Source organism: Martes martes (assembly GCF_963455335.1).
Source record: "Martes martes genome assembly, chromosome: 1".
In the NCBI taxonomy this organism is placed as follows: Eukaryota; Metazoa; Chordata; class Mammalia; order Carnivora; family Mustelidae; genus Martes; species Martes martes.
In genome coordinates, this window is record NC_137888.1 from 4065792 (window position 1) to 4084014 (window position 18223).

The 18223-nt window shown below is 52.9% G+C and overlaps 1 protein-coding gene across 4 annotated transcripts in view; it reads right to left on the reverse strand.

The window, feature by feature from the left end:
- Window positions 1-1358: 1358 nt before the first annotated feature.
- Window positions 1359-18223, reverse strand: part of MX1 (MX dynamin like GTPase 1) — a 30328-nt gene continuing 13463 nt past the window's right edge. For all 4 annotated transcript variants that reach the window (XM_080809721.1, XM_080809719.1, XM_080809720.1 and 1 more), the window contains 9 exons: window positions 17579-17717; window positions 16833-17031; window positions 15273-15351; window positions 13568-13690; window positions 13082-13223; window positions 10494-10652; window positions 8011-8087; window positions 6382-6648; window positions 1359-2007 (listed from right to left, as the gene is read on the reverse strand). In XM_080809721.1, coding sequence (XP_080665847.1) covers window positions 1777-2007; window positions 6382-6648; window positions 8011-8087; window positions 10494-10652; window positions 13082-13223; window positions 13568-13690; window positions 15273-15351; window positions 16833-17031; window positions 17579-17717 — 1416 coding nt within the window. In that variant the 3' untranslated portion in view covers window positions 1359-1776. The remainder of the gene's footprint in view (window positions 2008-6381; window positions 6649-8010; window positions 8088-10493; window positions 10653-13081; window positions 13224-13567; window positions 13691-15272; window positions 15352-16832; window positions 17032-17578; window positions 17718-18223) is intronic.

The following is an 18223-nucleotide window of genomic DNA, read 5'->3' on the forward strand; positions in this document are numbered from 1 at the left end:
GAAATTCCATTCTCCGGAGCCCATGCTAGGTTTCTTCCTCCACCTCCTCTTTCAACTCCAGGAAAATCGTAACCACAGCAAAAGAAGACCCCTGAGCAACACTGACATCCCTGGGCTGCCTCTGGTCCCTGCGGAATCCTCCCGCGGCGGGCAGGGGTGCCTGGTGTGGGAGACGTTACTCAGGCCCGGCGAGAAGCTGGCCTGCATCCCCGTGATAAAGGGACACAGGCCTCGTACCACCTGCCGGAGGGGACCCCACACCACCCACCTGCCTTCACTCTTGCAGAAGTCTATGTACATTGGTAATAACGTTTCCTCTTAGCAGGAGGGAAACCGCCCCCGCCTGTGGTCAGCCACGAAAGGCGTAAGGCGCCGCCCCCTGCTGGGAGCTGATTGAAACTGGTTGAACACCCATTGTTCTCTGGGCATCCCCTCTTACAAGCAAATTCTCGGATTGTGCCAAAGCACTGGGGATCCTAGCATCCCAACGGTCAGAAGGGACCTGCGGTTTGGGGCTGGTTGGGAGGGGACATGTCACCAGTCAGCTACCCCGGAGAGGCGGTCGTCTGGCTCGGCCCGGAAGCCCCCGCTGCCTGGGAACACACAGCTCCCGGGGCAGCTACTCCCTTTCTGGACAGCTGGCAGAAAGTGCTCCCACTGTCCACTCTGGTTGTGCAGGACATGTCCCCGGAGAACATTCGCTCCCACCCTCCTTCGGACGGCTCTCCTGTAGGCTTGGGCCACTCCAGGCCTTTACGGGACATGGAGGCAGATCCCCTTGTGTCCGGCCTGGACACAGCCCACCGTCCGGGTTCCTGTGCCCGAGCCGCCTGCGCCCGGGTGTCTCTGCAGGTCCCCAGCCCTGACCAGACCAAGGAGAACAGTAGAGACACTGCAGGGCTCCCCAAGGACAATTCAAGGTCAAGGCCTTTGCCGCCTCCCAGCCATCCGCAGGAGAGACCCTGCCCGGCGTGCTTTTTGCCTGTTTGTGAAATACTCACCCCCGCAAGTCTAGTGAGCCAACATTCCCGCACCTTCCAGGTGGGAAAAGAGGATATATTTTCTTGCGGTAAGAACGTTAAAGGGCTACTCTCTTAGCGAACCTCAAATGCCCAAGACGGTATTGTCAGTGTGTTCGCCTTCTAACGGGAGGCCTGGGCCTTTGACCCCCTTCACCCTCTCCTGTTTCCTTTGTTTCCCGCTGCTTTGCCTCTCGTTCTCGTCTCCCTGGGGCCTCTCGTGAACAGCCATGTTCTTTGCTCGGCCGCCGAGGGCCCCGCCGTGGGCGCCACCACGGGGGTATCACCCACTATCATTTTCAGGGTCCTCCCCCCAGAACACAAGACATCAGAAGCACGTCTGGTAGAAACGGGTTTATTACAAATCAGTAAGATACAGGGTCTAAGAGTGCCCGCCCCAAGCTCCCCAAATGCTCCCAAAACGTCAGCGGCATGAAAGCAAGGTGCACAAAGCAGGAACTAAGCTTTCTACGATGCTGCTTCGCATGCACGGGTCCCCATGGGAGACACAGAGGGTTCGGGGGAACAATCCCGAGGGTGGAAATGCATTTTTCCTAACTGGGAAGGCAGCGGTGGCAGCAAATCACGACCTACGTCCTCTTCCTAGCTCTCTGCCCACGCAGGGACAAGCACGGATAATGACTGGGAAGACCGGCTGCTGCCTGCTCGAGCATCTGTAACATGGATTCGGGGGAGAGCGCGGGTCCCGCTCCCCAGCAGAGGTGCCCTGGAGACGCGGGCGGGTCCGGGAGCCGCCTTAACCGGGGAACTTGGCCAGGCGGCGCCGAGCCTGGGCCAGCCGTGCCAGCCGCTCCTTCAGGAACTTCCTCTTGTCGCTGGTGTCACTGCGCTCCTTAAGGAGCCAGTTGTAGGTGTCCTTGTCCTGGAGCAGCTGCAGCATGGCTTTCTGCAGCTTCTGCCCGTACACTTGCAGGATGAAGTACTGGATGATCAGGGGGATGTGGCTGGAGATGCGCGTGGTGGCCTCCTGGCGGGGAAGAAGAGGTCACGGTCACCGTCACGGAGGGCTGAGGGGCCCACGGCAGCCTGTGAGCGTCGGGCACGGCTGGGCAGGTGCACGCCCCCGGCTGGGCCTCCAACCCAGCAGTGTCCTCTGGGGAACCCCTGGTGCAGGGAGCGTCCCAGCCCCGACGCCGTCTCTCGTCTCTCGTATCCCTTCTGATCAGAGGGGGTAAAATGGGCTTGAAAAGGGTAAATGCACAGACTGAGAACAAAAACTCCAATTTCAATGGATTTGCAGCTCTGCTGGAAAGATTTTAGGACTCGGTTTTTAATCCACATGAAAATTATTTAGCAGAAAAAAGGGCTGGGCTGTCAAAAGCCACAGAGGGGCGTCCTCTGCTGTCTCTGCATGTCCCAAGTCAGCGTCAGCCCCTCCTCCTCCCTCCTCCTTCCCTCCTTCCTCCCGCCTCCCTTCCCCCTCCCTCCTCCCTCCTCCTCCTCTCCCCTCCCTCCTCCCCCTCTCCCCTCCCTCTCCCCTCCCTCTCCCTTCCCTCTCCCCTCCCTCCCCCCTCTCTCCTCCCTCCCTCCTCCCTCCGTAGGCCCCACCTGTTACTGAAAAGCCTCCTGAGACAGGCTGATGTCCCTTCCATGTCTCTGTGCCTCCGTTCCCTCCCCCAGAAAATAGTGAGACTCCGAGCACCTGGCCTCACGAGATGGTTAAAAAGATTAAGCTGAAAGGGAAAAGCTGGAGGAGAGGCCAGGCATGGACTAGGCGCCCGGTGAAGGCCGCCCAAGAGGCCATGCAGCAGAGCTGGGACACAGCTCTGGGCTCCAGGGTGGCAGCTAGGGAGGCATGTGGCCTGCTGCCACAGCAGGCAGAGGGAAGGGGACAAGGAGCCAGCAGGGGATCCCCGAGACGGGCCATGTTTGTGGGAAACCATCTCTCCGGGAATGGAGAAGAAATTTCTGAGCAGCGCCAGCCAGCTGCCTTGGCCCTCACCGGGGCCCACGGGGCCACTGGGCCAATCCTTGACCTAGGGACACCTGCCCGAGGTCACGATGAGTGCACCAGGGAGACAGACGGCTACAGGGACACCCGCGTCCTGACCACAGAACAGCACAGGCCCTCGTGCTGCAGAGGGGAGTTGAGGACGCAGAGGGGGTCGAGGTCGTCCGCCGATGTTAAACCAGGGAGACTATCCTGCATTATCCGGAGGGCCGGGTGCAAAGGGGGGAAGCAGGCGGCAGACTCGGGTGGCGTGTGGTCCGGAAGGAGGTCGGAGACGCAGCAGCATCGCTGGCTTTGAAGATGGCGGAGTGGCCACGCGCTGAGGACCACGGGCGGCCTCCAGAAGCCGCACGAGGCAAAGAGACAGATTCTCCCCTGGAACCTCAAGAGGGAGCACAGTTCCACGGAAACCCTGCCTTTAGCCAGGGAGGATCATACTTGGAGAAAAGTAGCATTCTCGTTAGAGTCAGACAGGACGAGGCTGCCTTCTGACTCCCCGGTTGTTTCCAGCCGCACTAAGAGGATCCGAAGCCGACGCTCTGGGTGTGGAACTGGAAAGGGAAGGGGGATGGGCAGCCACCGCTATGCGCCGCACGGGGAGGGTTTGCTGGGAAAACGCACAAGAATCAGCTGCAGAAACCATATCTGACAGCAAACAGAAGACAAAATGGAAAAAAAGACTCGCAGCAGAGACGTAGGAATACACCTGAAACGTGCACCCAGTCTATGCAAAGAGAGCGTTGAAACACTTCTGAGGCTCCCCCAAAAGGAGATCTTCAAGCAGAGAGACCCTCGATACTCCTGGACAGAGAAATCTCACATCATGAGGATGTCGTGTCACCTTGGCAGACCGGTCAAGGAATATAAGCGCGGCGAGCATGTCAGCAGTCGCATCGGGAGCGGGGTAAGCGCATCCGACAATTCATACTGAAACGAACAAACAAGAATGGGCAGAACATTTCTGCCCAAGGCCAGGGGGGCCACAGACCGCGCTGCCTGCCCACGTTCTCAGCAGCATTATCCGGCCCGAAGGGGCAGACAAACGTACACAGACAGATGAGCGGATAAACCAGATGTGGTCGGTCCCTACGACGGAAAGTCACTCTACTCTAAAAGGAAGGCATTCAGGCACACGTCCCAGCAAAGACGAGCCTTGAGGACATTATGCCAAGTAAAATACGCCAGACACGCAAGGACAGAGATCGCACAGGTCTACTCACACGATCCACAGAACTGAAAGGTGGAATGGCGGAGGATCAGGGGTGGCTGGAAGGGATGGGGAACTCCATGTTTCATGGGGATGGGGTGGGGACCGTCCTGGAGGCTGACAGGGGGACGGCTGCACGACAGTGTGAGTGTGCCTAAAGCCGCTGACCAGGACACATAAAGATAGTTGAGATGGTAAATGTTACGTGATGTATATTTTACCGCACTATTTGGGGACATCAGCTGCACTAATTTAAGACTTGTATAAAAAGCTGCGAATGTAATCATATCGATACTGACTTAGGAAAAGTAAACCAACAGAAGAGAATTCAGGATCTAGAAAAAGACCCCAGGGCACAGAGGAGGAGGGTGACCGATTAAAGGCATATTAGGCACCAGCAGGCCTGGGATAGGGTCTTCAAGTGATAGTTCAAGGACAACCATCAGCCATCTAGAGCAAGCCTCATTCTGGACATCATGTAATTCCAAATGGATCACAGTTTAAATATAAAGGTTGAAATGATATATTATTTTTAATATATAGACTTTGTTTCTAAATCTCAGAGACAAAGTCCAGCGGCGTTAGTGGAGACATTTTGACAAAAAGTTCGGAAGCCCCACAAGGAAATAACTATGAAGCCCAACTCAGAAATCTAGAAAATGCCAGCATGGTCTAAAACCACCAAAACGAAAGTCACCAGGCAGACGACAAACTCTGGAGTATTTGCACCATAAATCGCCAAGATCTGAGACCCTGCTCTGCAGAGAATTTCTGCCGGAAGCACAGTTTCCTAATTAGGAAACAGAAATAGCTCTTGCGCTGTGAAACCACACCCCACCTCATTGTAATAAGAGAAAACACAACAAGAGCTCATGTTCAACCAGTTGCCATGTCGAGAAGCCAACAACTTCAGTGGACACCAAACTGCCAAGTGTGGGACGAAGCAGGCCGTCTGCGGGGGAGAATTCATCAACGTAACGGAGCACGCTACTTTCGTAGATCACCGTGGCCCGGCCAAAGCACTCAGTTATTCAACCAAATGCTAACTTAGATATTGCTGTGCTGGTATTTTGTAAATGTGGTTAACATCTCCAGTCAGTTGACTCTGAGTGAGGGAGATTATCTGAGATCAAAGGGTGGGCCTCATCCAATCAGTTGAAGGCCTTAAGCGCCAAACAGAGATTTTCCTGAAGAAGAAGAAAGCTTTCTCTTGGACGATGTCAAGAAACCAGAGAAGGACCTCTTTTGGGGAGAAGGGAGGGCTCAGGATGGGGTGGGTGGGGGACATCTTCCACCATCAACTCATTCTCCTCTCGGGATTCTCTCTGTGTGTGCATTGCCTGCTCTAAATGTCTCTGTGAGGCCCACGACCGGACAGGTAGAAGGCTTAACTGCGGGAGAAGCCAAGGTGCATGGGTGCCTTCTGATTAGCCCTTCACAGGACTCACTCACGTGGGCACACATCACAGCATCTTCGGGCAATGGAGTCTGACCATCTCTGTCCCATAGCAAGGGCATCCCCTGGGAGCCCATTAGAGACGCACGATCCTCACCCCACCTCACACCTGCAATCCACATCTGCCTTGCAGCCAGATCCTGGGAACCTGCGTGTGCTGTTGAATTCGAGAAGCCTGAAAGCATCCACATACGGACCTGATGGAGATATCTGGTAAACCGAGAGAAGCCTATTTGCTTTACCTGCCCGGACCCCGACCCATCTCAGCGACTTTGAGGTGGACCCCCTTCCCCAGCATGAACGAGACTGCTTTCCCCATTAGTTGAAAAGGACAGCAGCCATCAAAGCATGTATCTCTGTGAGTCGCTTCTACTGGGCACACGGCCAATGCCCACCGACGCTGAGCGGAGGGTCCTACCTATGCTTATCTCACTGAAGATTCACAAGAACTGGGAGGAGATACCACTTTACAGAGAAGAAAGCTGAGGCTCAGAAAGGTCAATTAACCTGGCCAGGGCCACACAGCCTGTCCATTCCAGAAGTGGGTGGCTCCAAGCCCCGGCCTCTTCTCGCCTCTCCGAGGCGCAATGTCTCCACGGGGCTCCCAGAAGGGCCTGGCAGACGAGCTGACTGGTGATCACCATGCGGAGACCGGTAGGCCAAAGAGGCATTCACAAGACAAGGACACAGACTGAAAACTGGCCTTTGGAGGTGCCCATGGGCTTACCTGACGGTACGCCATCAGATGCTCAAAGATCTCAGACAAGGAGATGTTTACTGGAGAAAGTTCTTCGAAGGTCATCCCTTCGAAGGGATGACCCCTGTTTAACTTTTCCTTCTTCTTTCCGTCTTCTGACCCCTTCTCTCGGACCCTCTGCAGCGCCTGCTGATACACTTGGTCCTGGCAGTAGACGATCTGCTCCATTTGGAAGTGAAGGCGGATGGACTTCTCGGCTTCCTCTTCTAGTTCAAATTTAATGTCCTCAATTTTGGACTGCAGCAAGAGAGAAGCACAACAAAGGTCCCTCAGAAACAGATCATCGGCGCGAGGAAGGAGGTCCTCTGCAGAGCCCACGGCTAGCCAGCTCCCAGGTGAGCCAAGACAGCACCCCACGCTGGCTTGCCTAGGAAGGGGCTCCCACCCTGGCTGGGCTCAGAACCTCCCAGGAGCCTGGACGCCCCTCCTGAAACCCAAATGGGCTGGCTTGTGGGCCCAAGGTCTCAGCTTCTGTCTTTCTCTTTGGGGGGCTTTCCATCGAATCAGGACTATAGGACCCATCAGAGAGCTCATGGGGATAAGAGTGGGGCCAAAAATTTAAGTCAGTTCAATTCTGCACGCTTCATGTCCCTACAGTTTGGAGAAACTGGCTGGGGCGTCGATCTCTCACACAGAAAGTATCTGGACTCCCCAGAACTCACACTCAGGGCCACCAAGTGTGATGCGTAGTGCTAGGGGCACCCCAAGCCCCGAACATTTTCTTCCATGCTCATTCCAGAGGTCCAGGCGGCAGAAGTAGTCCACCCCAAGCCCCCCAGCCTGTGCAAGGCCAAGCTAGTCTTCCCAGCGGTGCTGGGTGCTGGGGGGCAATGCGTGTGTTCCCCCAAATTCACAGGTTGAAAGCTTGATCCCCAGTGTGATGGCATGAGGGGGGGGGCTTTAGGGGGTCAGGCCTGGCCAGTGAAGCCCTTACAGAGATGGGGTCAATGCCCTTATACGAAGAGACACCAGAGTGCTTCCCTTCTCCCTTATTCTCTGCAACCCCCCCCCCCCATCTCTCTGTCTCCTGAGGATACAAGGGGAAAGCGGCCACGACAGGCCAAGAATCGGGCCCTCAGGAGACGTGGGATCTGAGCACCTCGATCGGGGCCCTCCAGCCCCCAGAACGCGAGGGTTCAGTGACTATCACGTAAGCTGGCCAAGGCCACACTCTGGGCCATGTGGGCCCAGGCTGAGCCGCGGGGAGCCCCTGATTCTGAGAGCGGACCAGGGAGGTGTGACTTCCTCCTGCCTCTTCACTCTCGGAAGACACGGGGCGCCCCTGCGGTGAGTTTCAAGGTTAAAGCCATTGTCTTCGGAGGCGACGGTGTTCCGCAGGAACTATGGGTCTCACGTTCTTGTGGTCTGGAGGATTTGGTTTCTACACTCCGCTCACTTGTTCAGCCGGTCTTACGGCTTCCAACCAGACCCCACCGGCAGGACCACCGGTAAATTTCACTAGTGAGCGGGACGGTTCGCTTCTCTAAACACCCAGTAAAGTCGAGACGGTCTTAATCCAAGAAATCTATTTTCCAGCATCAGGCTGACATTATTATTATTATTTTTTTTTTTTTTTAAATAACACGCGGACAGTTTTACCTTCGTAGTTCTGTAGAGGTTGAAAAATTCATCAAAGTTTGCTTTCGAAATACCTGTGAAGGCAGCCTGGACCATATCTGAGGAAAAAACAAGATTCATTCATAATCGTACATTGCCCCCCCCCCAAAAAAATGAGGGTGAAATATCCAGAAATGAAGTTCCCTCCCCTCCCTCCTGCCCCGGCTTCCCATTCAGGGACAAACGAGCGCCTTTTTTGCGGGAGGCTCTCTGGCTTAAAGCCCAATTGTCTCCAGGCGTATTTCTTTGACGTTTAAACTTTGCGGCCTGGGGCGCCTGGCTGGCACAGTTAAGATTCCAGCTCTAGGTTTGGGCTCAGGGCCTGACCTCAGGTCCTGGGATCGAGCCCCACATCGGGTTCCACGCCCCACAGAGAATCTGCTTGGGATTCTCTCTCCCTCTGCCCGTCCCCCTTCTTGGGCTTTCTCCCTGAAATACATAAAATCTTAAAAAAATGATTTTTCACCCTAGACAGAGATAGTTGCAAAGAATGTAATATCTGGTAGGTTATAACTATATAAATATTTTATAGTAAGACACATCACTCTCAAATATATCAATGGGCTCTAAATGGCCATGTTATTTATTTGAAAAAAAAAAAACATGAACATGCTCTTATCATCAGAAAATTTACATTTTTTTAAAAGATCTTATTTACTTATTTGACAGAAAGAGAGAGAGACAGCAGGAGAGGGAACACAAACAGGTGGAGTGGGAGAGGGAGAAGCAGGCTTCCCGCCAAGCCAGGAGCCCGATGCGGGGCTCGATCCCAGGGCCCTGGGATCATAACCCGAGCTGAAGGCAGACACCCAGTGACTGAGCCCCCCAGGTGCCCCATCATTATAGCTTTATTTTTTGTATATTTTTAGTTTTTGAAACTCCTCATATTTCCATTGGACTTCCTGACAAAATTTGGTCCTAATATGATGTGCAGCATCTTTATTCTTGAAATTTTCTTTTAGGTAGGCTACACACCCAGCATGGAACCCAGCGTTGGATTTGAACTCATAACCCTGAGATCGAGACCTGAGCAGGGCTCAAAAGTCAGACTCTTCAGCTGACCCAGGCGCCCTGAAAATCTTTTCCTGACTCCACATCTTGTCTTCCTGAAACAAAAGGAGGTGTATATACATAGATGTTTCAGAGTTGTTGTCTATGACTGTAAGGCTCTATCAACACAACACAATGACCAGTTTTGATACACAATTATTAAGACTCAAGGTAAAATTGTATTAGAAATACATCTGCTAAGGTGCTGTCATGGGACCGTCCCCAAGCTCTACGGGTTCACGGATCCATAAATGATTATTACTTCCTGCTGAAACGAGACAGTTGAGGCATGAGTGACAATATGGCATCAGCCACGGTGGGGACAGAGAAAAGAGATTCGGTGACAGAGAGCATGGCAGTTAGAGGAGAAGGGAGCCGTCGGTCCTGGGGACAGCTGCGTCTCTCCTCAGTGCCTGCCAACGCTCTCCCACCTGCCGTGACAATGGTTAGAGCACCTAGACTCACGCGGCCTCGAGACTCTCAGAACTATCCCGCAACGGACAGTTCTTTAGCGGTGAACCGTGATCCTCAGAGGTGTCAAATAAATACAGGATTTGGAGTCTGTGAAGAAATCACAGCTCTGGAACCGCCTGGAGGTGCGGACAGTAAGACACAGGTATCTGGTCTGTGCTCCTGGTTCCTGACGCCGCGTTCCTAAACCCCTTACAGTCTCCTGGGTGGTAGGAATATCTCTGGTTCTAACGAGGTGACCCTTGGTGGGCCCTGGACAGTTTCAGGACAGGGGGCGTGGTCACCAGAAAGATCAAGCCTGGAGGAGAAGCCTGGAACTTTCAGCTCCCCCTTGCCACCCCTGGGGAGGAGGGAGGGGCTGGAGATGGAGCTGATAATTAATTATGTCTTTGTGATAATTGATTACACCTCCTTTAAATCCCCTAAGTGACAGGGTTCAGAGAGCTTCCAGGTTGGTGAACACACCCACGGGCCAAGAGGGTGGTACCCGTCCCCCCCACAGGACAAAAACACCTGCCCTCCAGACCCTCCCAGACCTCCCCTATGGATCTCTCTCATTCACATCCTTTACAGTAAACTGGCAAAGGTAAGTACGTCCTTTAAGATAAATCAGCAGAGATAAGTAAAGTGTGTTCCTGCATCCTGTGAGCTGTTCTAGCAAAGTATAGAACCCGAGGAGGGGGCTATGCGAACTCTAATTAGTAACACGTCCATCAGAAGCATGGACAAGGCGGGGAGGTCCTGCGGGGCTGAACCCTTAAGCTGGAAGATGGATGCTAACTCAGGGTCAGAACTGAATCGAAATGTTGAACCAGAGAATTAGTCGGGTTCTTGGGAGGTTAAGAACACCACAGGAGGAGAGCTGTGGAGGTCAGCCCTGGTTTGGGTGCAAGCCTTTCCCTCCCCTGGAAATAAAATGCCTGAAAGCAAAATCAAGAACTCACCCGTTACCGTGTGTAGCATATCCACAGCAGGTTCCTCCAGTTCTTTGATTTGCTGTTTTATGATAATCTCAAACGTCTTGTAATTGACAAACCCCGGCAGCTCTCTGCCACGATACCGACTTTCAAATTTCTCTATTTGTTTATATATAGCTTTGTAACCTGGAAAAGAAGCGTTTGGAGTTATTTTACAAACAGAACCTTGTGGGTTTTGTTTTTTTTTTTTTTTAAATACAATATCATTCTGGACTTTCTGAAAACACAGAGAGGCAAGGGGAAAAATCCAATCTGATTTGCAGATGGAAAAAAAAAAATCAGGGATTGCAATAAAAAAACGGATCTCAAGACCATTTTCCTGAAGTCATCTCAAGGCGGCAAGTACAGAGCCAGGGTGTGAGGCCGAAGGGCAGTGAACCGCGGGAGGAGGAAAGGGGAGGATGGAAGGAATTTCCTCTTGGGGAAGAAATTCTATAGCTGTTTACCAAAGAAATTGTATCACCATCCAGAATCCGAGACTCATCACACATCCAAGTATCCACATACAACAGCAGGAGCAGAAATTGTTCATAGATCAGAGGAGACAACAGAGTAACCAGATACATAAGATCACTGTTTGCTACATAAAACACTTTGTTTCTTCTTTATACTTCTGCAATTTTTTTTATTCTCAACAAACTGGACTATGGAGGATACTTCCGCAAGTGCAAGATCAGAGAGCTCTGGTTCCTCTTTTTGAAGAATTAACCAGGAATTGTGGTCTGGGTCTCCTCTCTTGGTCAGGAGAAATTTTCTCATAGGCTTTTTTTTTTTTTTTAATCATGATATACTTCACATACTATAAAATTCACCCTAATAAAGCGTAGAGTTCAGTGATTTTTAGTGCATGAGGGACATGGTGCCACCATCCCCACCAGCTAATTCTCAAACACTTCCATCATCCCAAGGAACCCTGTGCCCATCAGCACGCGCTCCCCACTTCCCCCTCCTCCCTGCAGCCCCTGGAAACCATTAATCTACTTTCTATCTCTACGGATTTGCCTGTTCTTGACATTTCATATCAATGGAATCAAAGATCCTGGGGCTCTCTGTGTCTCACTTCCTACACTTAGCATGACGGCCTCAAGGCTCATGCATGTTGTACCAAGTTCAGTGTTCCATGCCTTTCCACAGCTGAATAGTAGTCCATGGTCTGCTGTCAAAGGCTGAATTGTGACTCCGCAAAATGGGTATGTTTCAAGTTCTAATGCCTAGCATTTCAGAAATGTGATTGTGCTTGGAGATGGAGATGGTCAAATGCCATCTGACTGGGTCCTTAGAAGAGGAAAGCAGGACACAGACCCACACAGGAAAGTCACAGGGAGAAGGCGACATCTACAAGACAAGGAGAGAGGCATCTGGAGAAGCACATATTAGTCATCCTAGTGGATGTGAGGGGGCTCTCCTGTGGATTTGGTTTGCGTCCCTCCGATGGCTAATGACACTGAGTCTATCCCCGTGCCTCTGAGTCATCTGTACGCCTCCTTTTAGAGATATGTCCACTCTAATCTATTGTTCATTTTTAATTTGGATGATTTGTCTTTTTGTTGTTGAATCCGAAGAGCTCTTTGTATATTCTGGATACGGGGCCCTTACAGATGTGCGATTTGCAAATATTTCCTCCTGTTCTGTATGGGGGGGGAGGAGTGCTGTTTGACACACACAAGTTTTTAACCTTGATGAAGTCCACTTTGTCTGTTATTCTGTTGGTTGCCCGTGCTATAGGTGTCCCGTCTAAAATCCACCGCCTATCCAAGGACATGATTCAAATCTACACTTTCTTCTACGAGTTTTACTGTTCAAGGGCTCACATTTTGGTTTCTGAGTCATTTTGAGTTTATCTTTGCGTAAGGGAGGCTTTAGGGGGTCTAGATTCATGTACCTGCATGTGGGTGCCCAATGATTTGCAACTGATCATTTGTTGGGAGGAATTTAGCATCTTAAAAAAAATAAGCTCATTTCTCATGGGCTGTGTACTGTCATAAGCTTGCTGAGCGATGGCTGCATGGCTGCCAGAGGTCAGGACTGTTGTCTCCTTGAAAGGGACAGCGGTCCCTCCCTGATGGAAGATCACATCACACGGTGGGTGTTCAGCCGTCCGTGCTGTGGGATTAGCTCCAATAAGCGGTGCGGGAGCTGTGCGGATGGGGCGAGGGACGGCCCCATTTTTCCAACACGAAATGCTGTTACTTACCTCGTCCTGCCCTCCGTACCTCCTCCAAGGAACAAGTAGGACTGAGAGGTATGGCCTTTGAATTGTGTAAAAAATGCATAAGGTATCTTCCTCCGTCCCGAACTCAAAGCCAAGGACAGTGGTCAAAGGGAAAGTCCGGTCAGCAGGAATAAGTCATGGTGTGTCCTCTGCGGGTGTCGTCTGCAATCCACAGCTGACCCCTGCTGGCCCGAGCTCAGGGAGGTGGGCCGGGTCACGTGTGGCCTCCACGCCCGCGCCCCGTGCCCCCTCACCGGCATCCGTACCAGCCGCTCCTCCTGCCCCCCTGCGACCTCCCTACTCCAGCCCCCTCTCCAGGTCGCCAGTGGCACCCCGGACTCACCTTTCTGGAACGCCTTCTCGATCACAGTGCTCCATTTGTGGAACTCGCTCCGGATTTTGGTGAAGAGTCGACACTCATTCTCCCCCACTGACTCCTCCCCTTCGATTAAGGAGTTGATGTCATGGCTAAAAGCATTAATTTTCTGCCAACGAGGAGAACATAAGGGTAGGTGGAGGTATTTCAAACACACACGGGGGCGTTGGGAGGTCTCGTGGAGGCGGAAGGCAGGCGAGTTTCTCCTTGCCCCCTTCCAGGGGTGACAGACCCCCACACCCTGCCCTGACTGCCTTGGGGTCTCAGGGAGCGCACGTGACACCTGTCACTCCCTGCCCATTGTCCCTGCGCCCCAGGCCCTCTCTGGGGCCAAGCAGGCAGACCGAGCCTGTGTCAGCTTTTGGGGAGCAAGAAGAAAGTGCATGAGGCACAAGATCCCTTTCTGGACAAAGATGTGTGACTCCTGGACTTGAGGTGATGTGCAACACTCACGTCTATCAGAAAAAACATCTTTTCATGCTCATCTTCGGGCACATCGGAGCCGTACTTTTGTAACTCCTCCGTTATTTTCTCATGATTTTCCTTTATCTGATTTTCTAGCAGGGGCAGGGTTTTCTGCGGAAAAGAGAAAATAAGGCACAGACATGAGTATGGACCGGGACGGAGCGGGATGGACTGGGACGGAGCGGGGGCTCCCAGGCCTCCTTCTGCACGGCATGCCCGACCACCTGGCTTCCTCTTGAGAGAAGATGGTGTTGGGGGGGCGTGTTAGCAGGTGCTGATGCCACCAAGCCCTCCCCATGTCCCCGCTCCCCTGGGGGACAGCCTCAGGCAGGCACGGAGGCTACCCCTCTGCGTGGAGCCTGCCCCCGGCGGAGAAGGAACGAGTGGTTCTGTGATCACGTGACAACCACTCTGCGGCAGATTAGAAAGAGCCGCTCGTCTAATGGGCTCTGAAAAAGCGGCCGTTGGAGCCATTCGAGATCCAACCACTTTCCTGCTGTCCACAGATGAATGGTACTGGGGACTTCTGTGCCCGATAACGTGGTGGACAGCGGGCACCAGCCCCCTCTTCCACCGCAAATATCAGAAAATGCTGGCTGACGTGGGGGAAACATCGCTGGAAATGCATCGGTGGGTGGACAGGGGCGGGACAGTCACTCAGAGGCTTGGCTGGGTGACCTAGGAGACTGGGGACGGACGAGGAGAGCCGGAGGAGAGCCACATTCGGCCTCACGGGGCATCTGTTGCAAAGAAAAGGACGTGGCTGGGTCTAAGAATAAAGGTGGGCTTGCTGGAGGCAGGGAATCCAATGGGTCGGCGTCTTCCTTCTACATAAAGCCGGGACCCCAAAGAGCCAGGCTCTCGCTGGTGGGTCAGCTAGGAACAACCGCGCCCTCCCTCCCCATTCTCGGGGATTGCACGGGACACCTGAACCCAGAGCTGAGCAGAAGAGCATAAAATCAGGACTGAAAATCTGTGACCACGAGCCAGCCCTCAGACAGGTGTGCCGCCCAAATCTGCACTCCCTGAGGCGTCAAGCGGATAATCTGAAGTGTTCAGGCAGGAGGCGCTTCCAAGGGGCTGGGAGGAGCCAAGGCTGCCTCTCCCTGGAGAAACGGATTTCGAACCTGGGCTTCCCCGAGGGGCCACAGATCCAGTCCCAAAACAGGCCCAAAGTCAAAACCTGAAGCCAGGTCATTGTGGCCATCGTGATAATTCCCTCTGACCCGGGAATTATCAAGCGCTAAATGCAAGAGAGATGTGTGCCAAAAAATCTTTTTAAGGGATCGCAGACGGGAAACTGCAAGAGATTCTACCCAGACAAATTCTGAGAAAGAACCCCAGAGAGACCTAAAATATGAAATACTACCATCATCTCAAAGACCAAGGCATTATGACAGTGGCCGGTAAGGAGAAAGGGAACGTGGATGCCGGGCCCGTAAGATTTTCATTTTTAATTAGGCCGAGCGGATATCATCTGCGAGCTCCCACCCAACGTGTGGTCCTCTGACGAGCAGCGTCCACAGCACCTGGGAGCTTGCTGGAACGGGAGAGCTGCTCTCGAGACCCACTGACCCACTCCTGCAACGTCGCCTGCCCCCGGGAGATCGTCACTGGGTCACTCAGCCTGCACGGCGGAGCTTTGGGTTTGCGGGGCTCTATTCAGAAAACGGACCGCTGTGCCCGTGCTTACACAGATGTGCACGATGAGTTCGGAGGTCAGCTTGTCCGCCAGGCAGGGGACTGTGGCCCTTCCTTCCTCCAGGAGAACCCTGCAGACAGAGCAGAGGAGACGATGCACACATCCACCTTGGCGTGGCCAGAAAATGCGAGTCAGCTTTCTGCTGCCCACAGAGTCAAGCGACTTCCAGCGGGCACCCAACTGATGTGCCACACCGGCTCGCACGGAATGACGATGCCTCCGTTGGACTTATCATGGATACTTTGAGAGGTAGAGGGCTGTATGGAATTCTTGAGTCACTATCCTGTACACCTCAAATGAATGCAACACTGCACGTTAACTAACTGGAATTAAAATTAAAAGTTTAATTTGGAAATGGTATGGGGTGCCTCGGTGTCTCAGTCCACTGAGCATCTGGCACTTGACCTCAGCTTGCGTCTTGATCTCAGGGTTGTGAGTTCAAAACCCTTCTTGGGCTCTGTGCTGGCCATGGAGCCTACTTCAAAAAAAAAGGGGGGGGGGAGAGGCACCTGGGTGGCTCAGTTGGTTAAGCATCTGCCTTTGGCTCGGTTTGTGAGTGCCAGGTCCTGGGATCGAGTCCCGTGTCTGGCTCCCTGCTCAGTGGGGAGCCTGCTTCTCCCTCTCCCTCTGTCTCTCCCTCTGCCCATGCCCTCTCCCCCTCTCTCTCTCAAATGAATAAAATCTTAAAAAAAAATAGTATAGATGACCCCTTCCAGCTGATATATTAAGTGCGTCTCATGACCTCCGGCTATAAAAACTGGTCGTTATAAAAGTATACGTGGTCACCTACAAATGAGTTTTCATAACACACACACCCTTCTCTGTGTAATACGTGCAAATCTACGGATACGTGGTGGCATAGGGCTTCACAAAAACACACTGATGAGTGCCTACGGAGGAGCGTGGAGGACACTGATGTGGGACACACCCTTCCCCAAGACCAGAGACTAAACCACAAGATGCTTGGAGGAAGGAAGGCCGATTCTCGTTCTACCCACATCTGTGTTCACTGAGTTATTACAGGATTCCTTATATTTTAAAGGACTTTTTTTGGACTTTCATTTTACAGGGCAGCAGGGAACCATGATTTGATGAGCCTATTTGGGAGGGTACACTCACAGCTAAGCATCAGTTTCCACATCTGTCAATTTTTTAATTGTGGTAAAATGTACATAAAACTGACAATTCCCCGCTGTGCCGCTGATTGATAATCAAATGAATGCGGCCCATGATTTGAAAGGCCACCCGTATCATACATCAAATACACGTACCTGGGTCAACGTCTGGGCTTTCTGATTTTTCCCCCCTATTTTAAAGCATTTATGTTTTTATTTTGGCGGCAACACCACACCAGAGAAACGACTGTAGCCAATTCCCTCCTTATGTAATCCTTTAAAGGTATTTTTTGGTACCCTTTGTCAATTCCTCTTCTGGTCTTCCAGGGGACTCCCACGGTCACTGCCAAGGTGCAAACACTGCACATGTCTGCTTTTGGACGGCAACCCTTCTCCCCAGGTTTGGTTCGCCCCTGCGAAAACACGGCCAGGGTACCTGAAATGTGGGTGGTCTTCAAAGAAGTCTCTCTCTTTCTGCAGAGCCTCGGCCAGGGTCACCTGGTCCTGGATGTCCTGCTGGCCCCGGCACTTGACGATCATGTAGCCCTTCTTCAGGTGACAGACAAGGTTCTGGGCCACGTCCACCACCTTGCTTTCGGTACCTCTGTCCACCAGGTCAGGCTTTGTCAAGATTCCTGTAAGCCAGAGTCTTCCGATGAGAGGCCGCGCACGGCTCCCTCTAAGCCTGCTCGAGGGCACACAGCTGCCCCCGCAGGACCACCGTGCAGGCAGAGCCCCTGGCCAGGGACCGAACCACTGCTTGGGCAGTGCAAAGATCACGTGCCCCCATGGGCGGCTGGGGGGGCTGGCTTCATCCAGGTCTTGGCCCTCATGCCGGAGGCACAGCAGCACGTGTAATGACCTTTTAATTTTCTTTCTGCCCAACGGAAGCGTTCATTCTCTATTGGGCTGGTTCTCAAACTTCCCTGTGCCAGAGAACCCCCTTCCTGAGGCAAATCTTAGAATGCAGGGTCTCGGGCGCTGCCCTGGACACCCTCCCTTAGGGCGTTTGGTAGGCCTTGCCTTGCTAAACATCCTTTAGCTCTTTCTGATGCAGGTAGGGGAGGCGTGGCCCACACCTGGAGAAGCACGGGTCCCCCCAGGACCGGCGGCCTCCTCTGCTGAGCCCACCGCAAAGTGAAGGTCACCACCTGCGGCCGGTAGGCTCTTCCGTCTTCTTACCTATCGTCCTGTCTCCGTCGGGGTCCACCTCCTGAGCCATGCTCAGCGCCTCCGTGGTGGCGATGTCCACGTTGCAGGGCACCACCACCAAGTTGATCGTCTCCTGCCTGAGGATGTACTTCCTGATGAGCTGCTTGGTCTGTGGGAAATCGAGAGAGTGTGTATGAGAACAAGGACAGGTCCTGACCTTGCACTGGCTTCGGGACCTCAGCGTCCCAGGGGTAGCTCCCCGAAAGAAATGAGCCCGTGGCACGAGCCTGGTGGCATTGCCCGAGCCAGAGTGACGAGGAAACGAGTTCGCTGCAGCAGAAACAGAGCTCCGGGGTCAGGGGCGGGGCGGGGCGGCAGGGGTAGGGGACCGCCAGATCTTAGCTCACCAACCGCCTCCTAGGACTCCACAGCTGATAACCACAGGGAAAAACAAGATGCCCAGACGTGCTTGACTGTGCCCTAAATCTTTAACCCCTTGGGTGATATTCACCAGTAAGAAGGTGTCATTATTCTTGTTTCTAATGCTTTCTCTCCCTACATAAAACCCCTTCCTAACACACATCGGCTTAGATACACCACCCGGTGTAACTAATGATTAAATATGGGTCACCGTGGATACCCCACACACGTGTATAATGGATTTCTGGTTCTCCC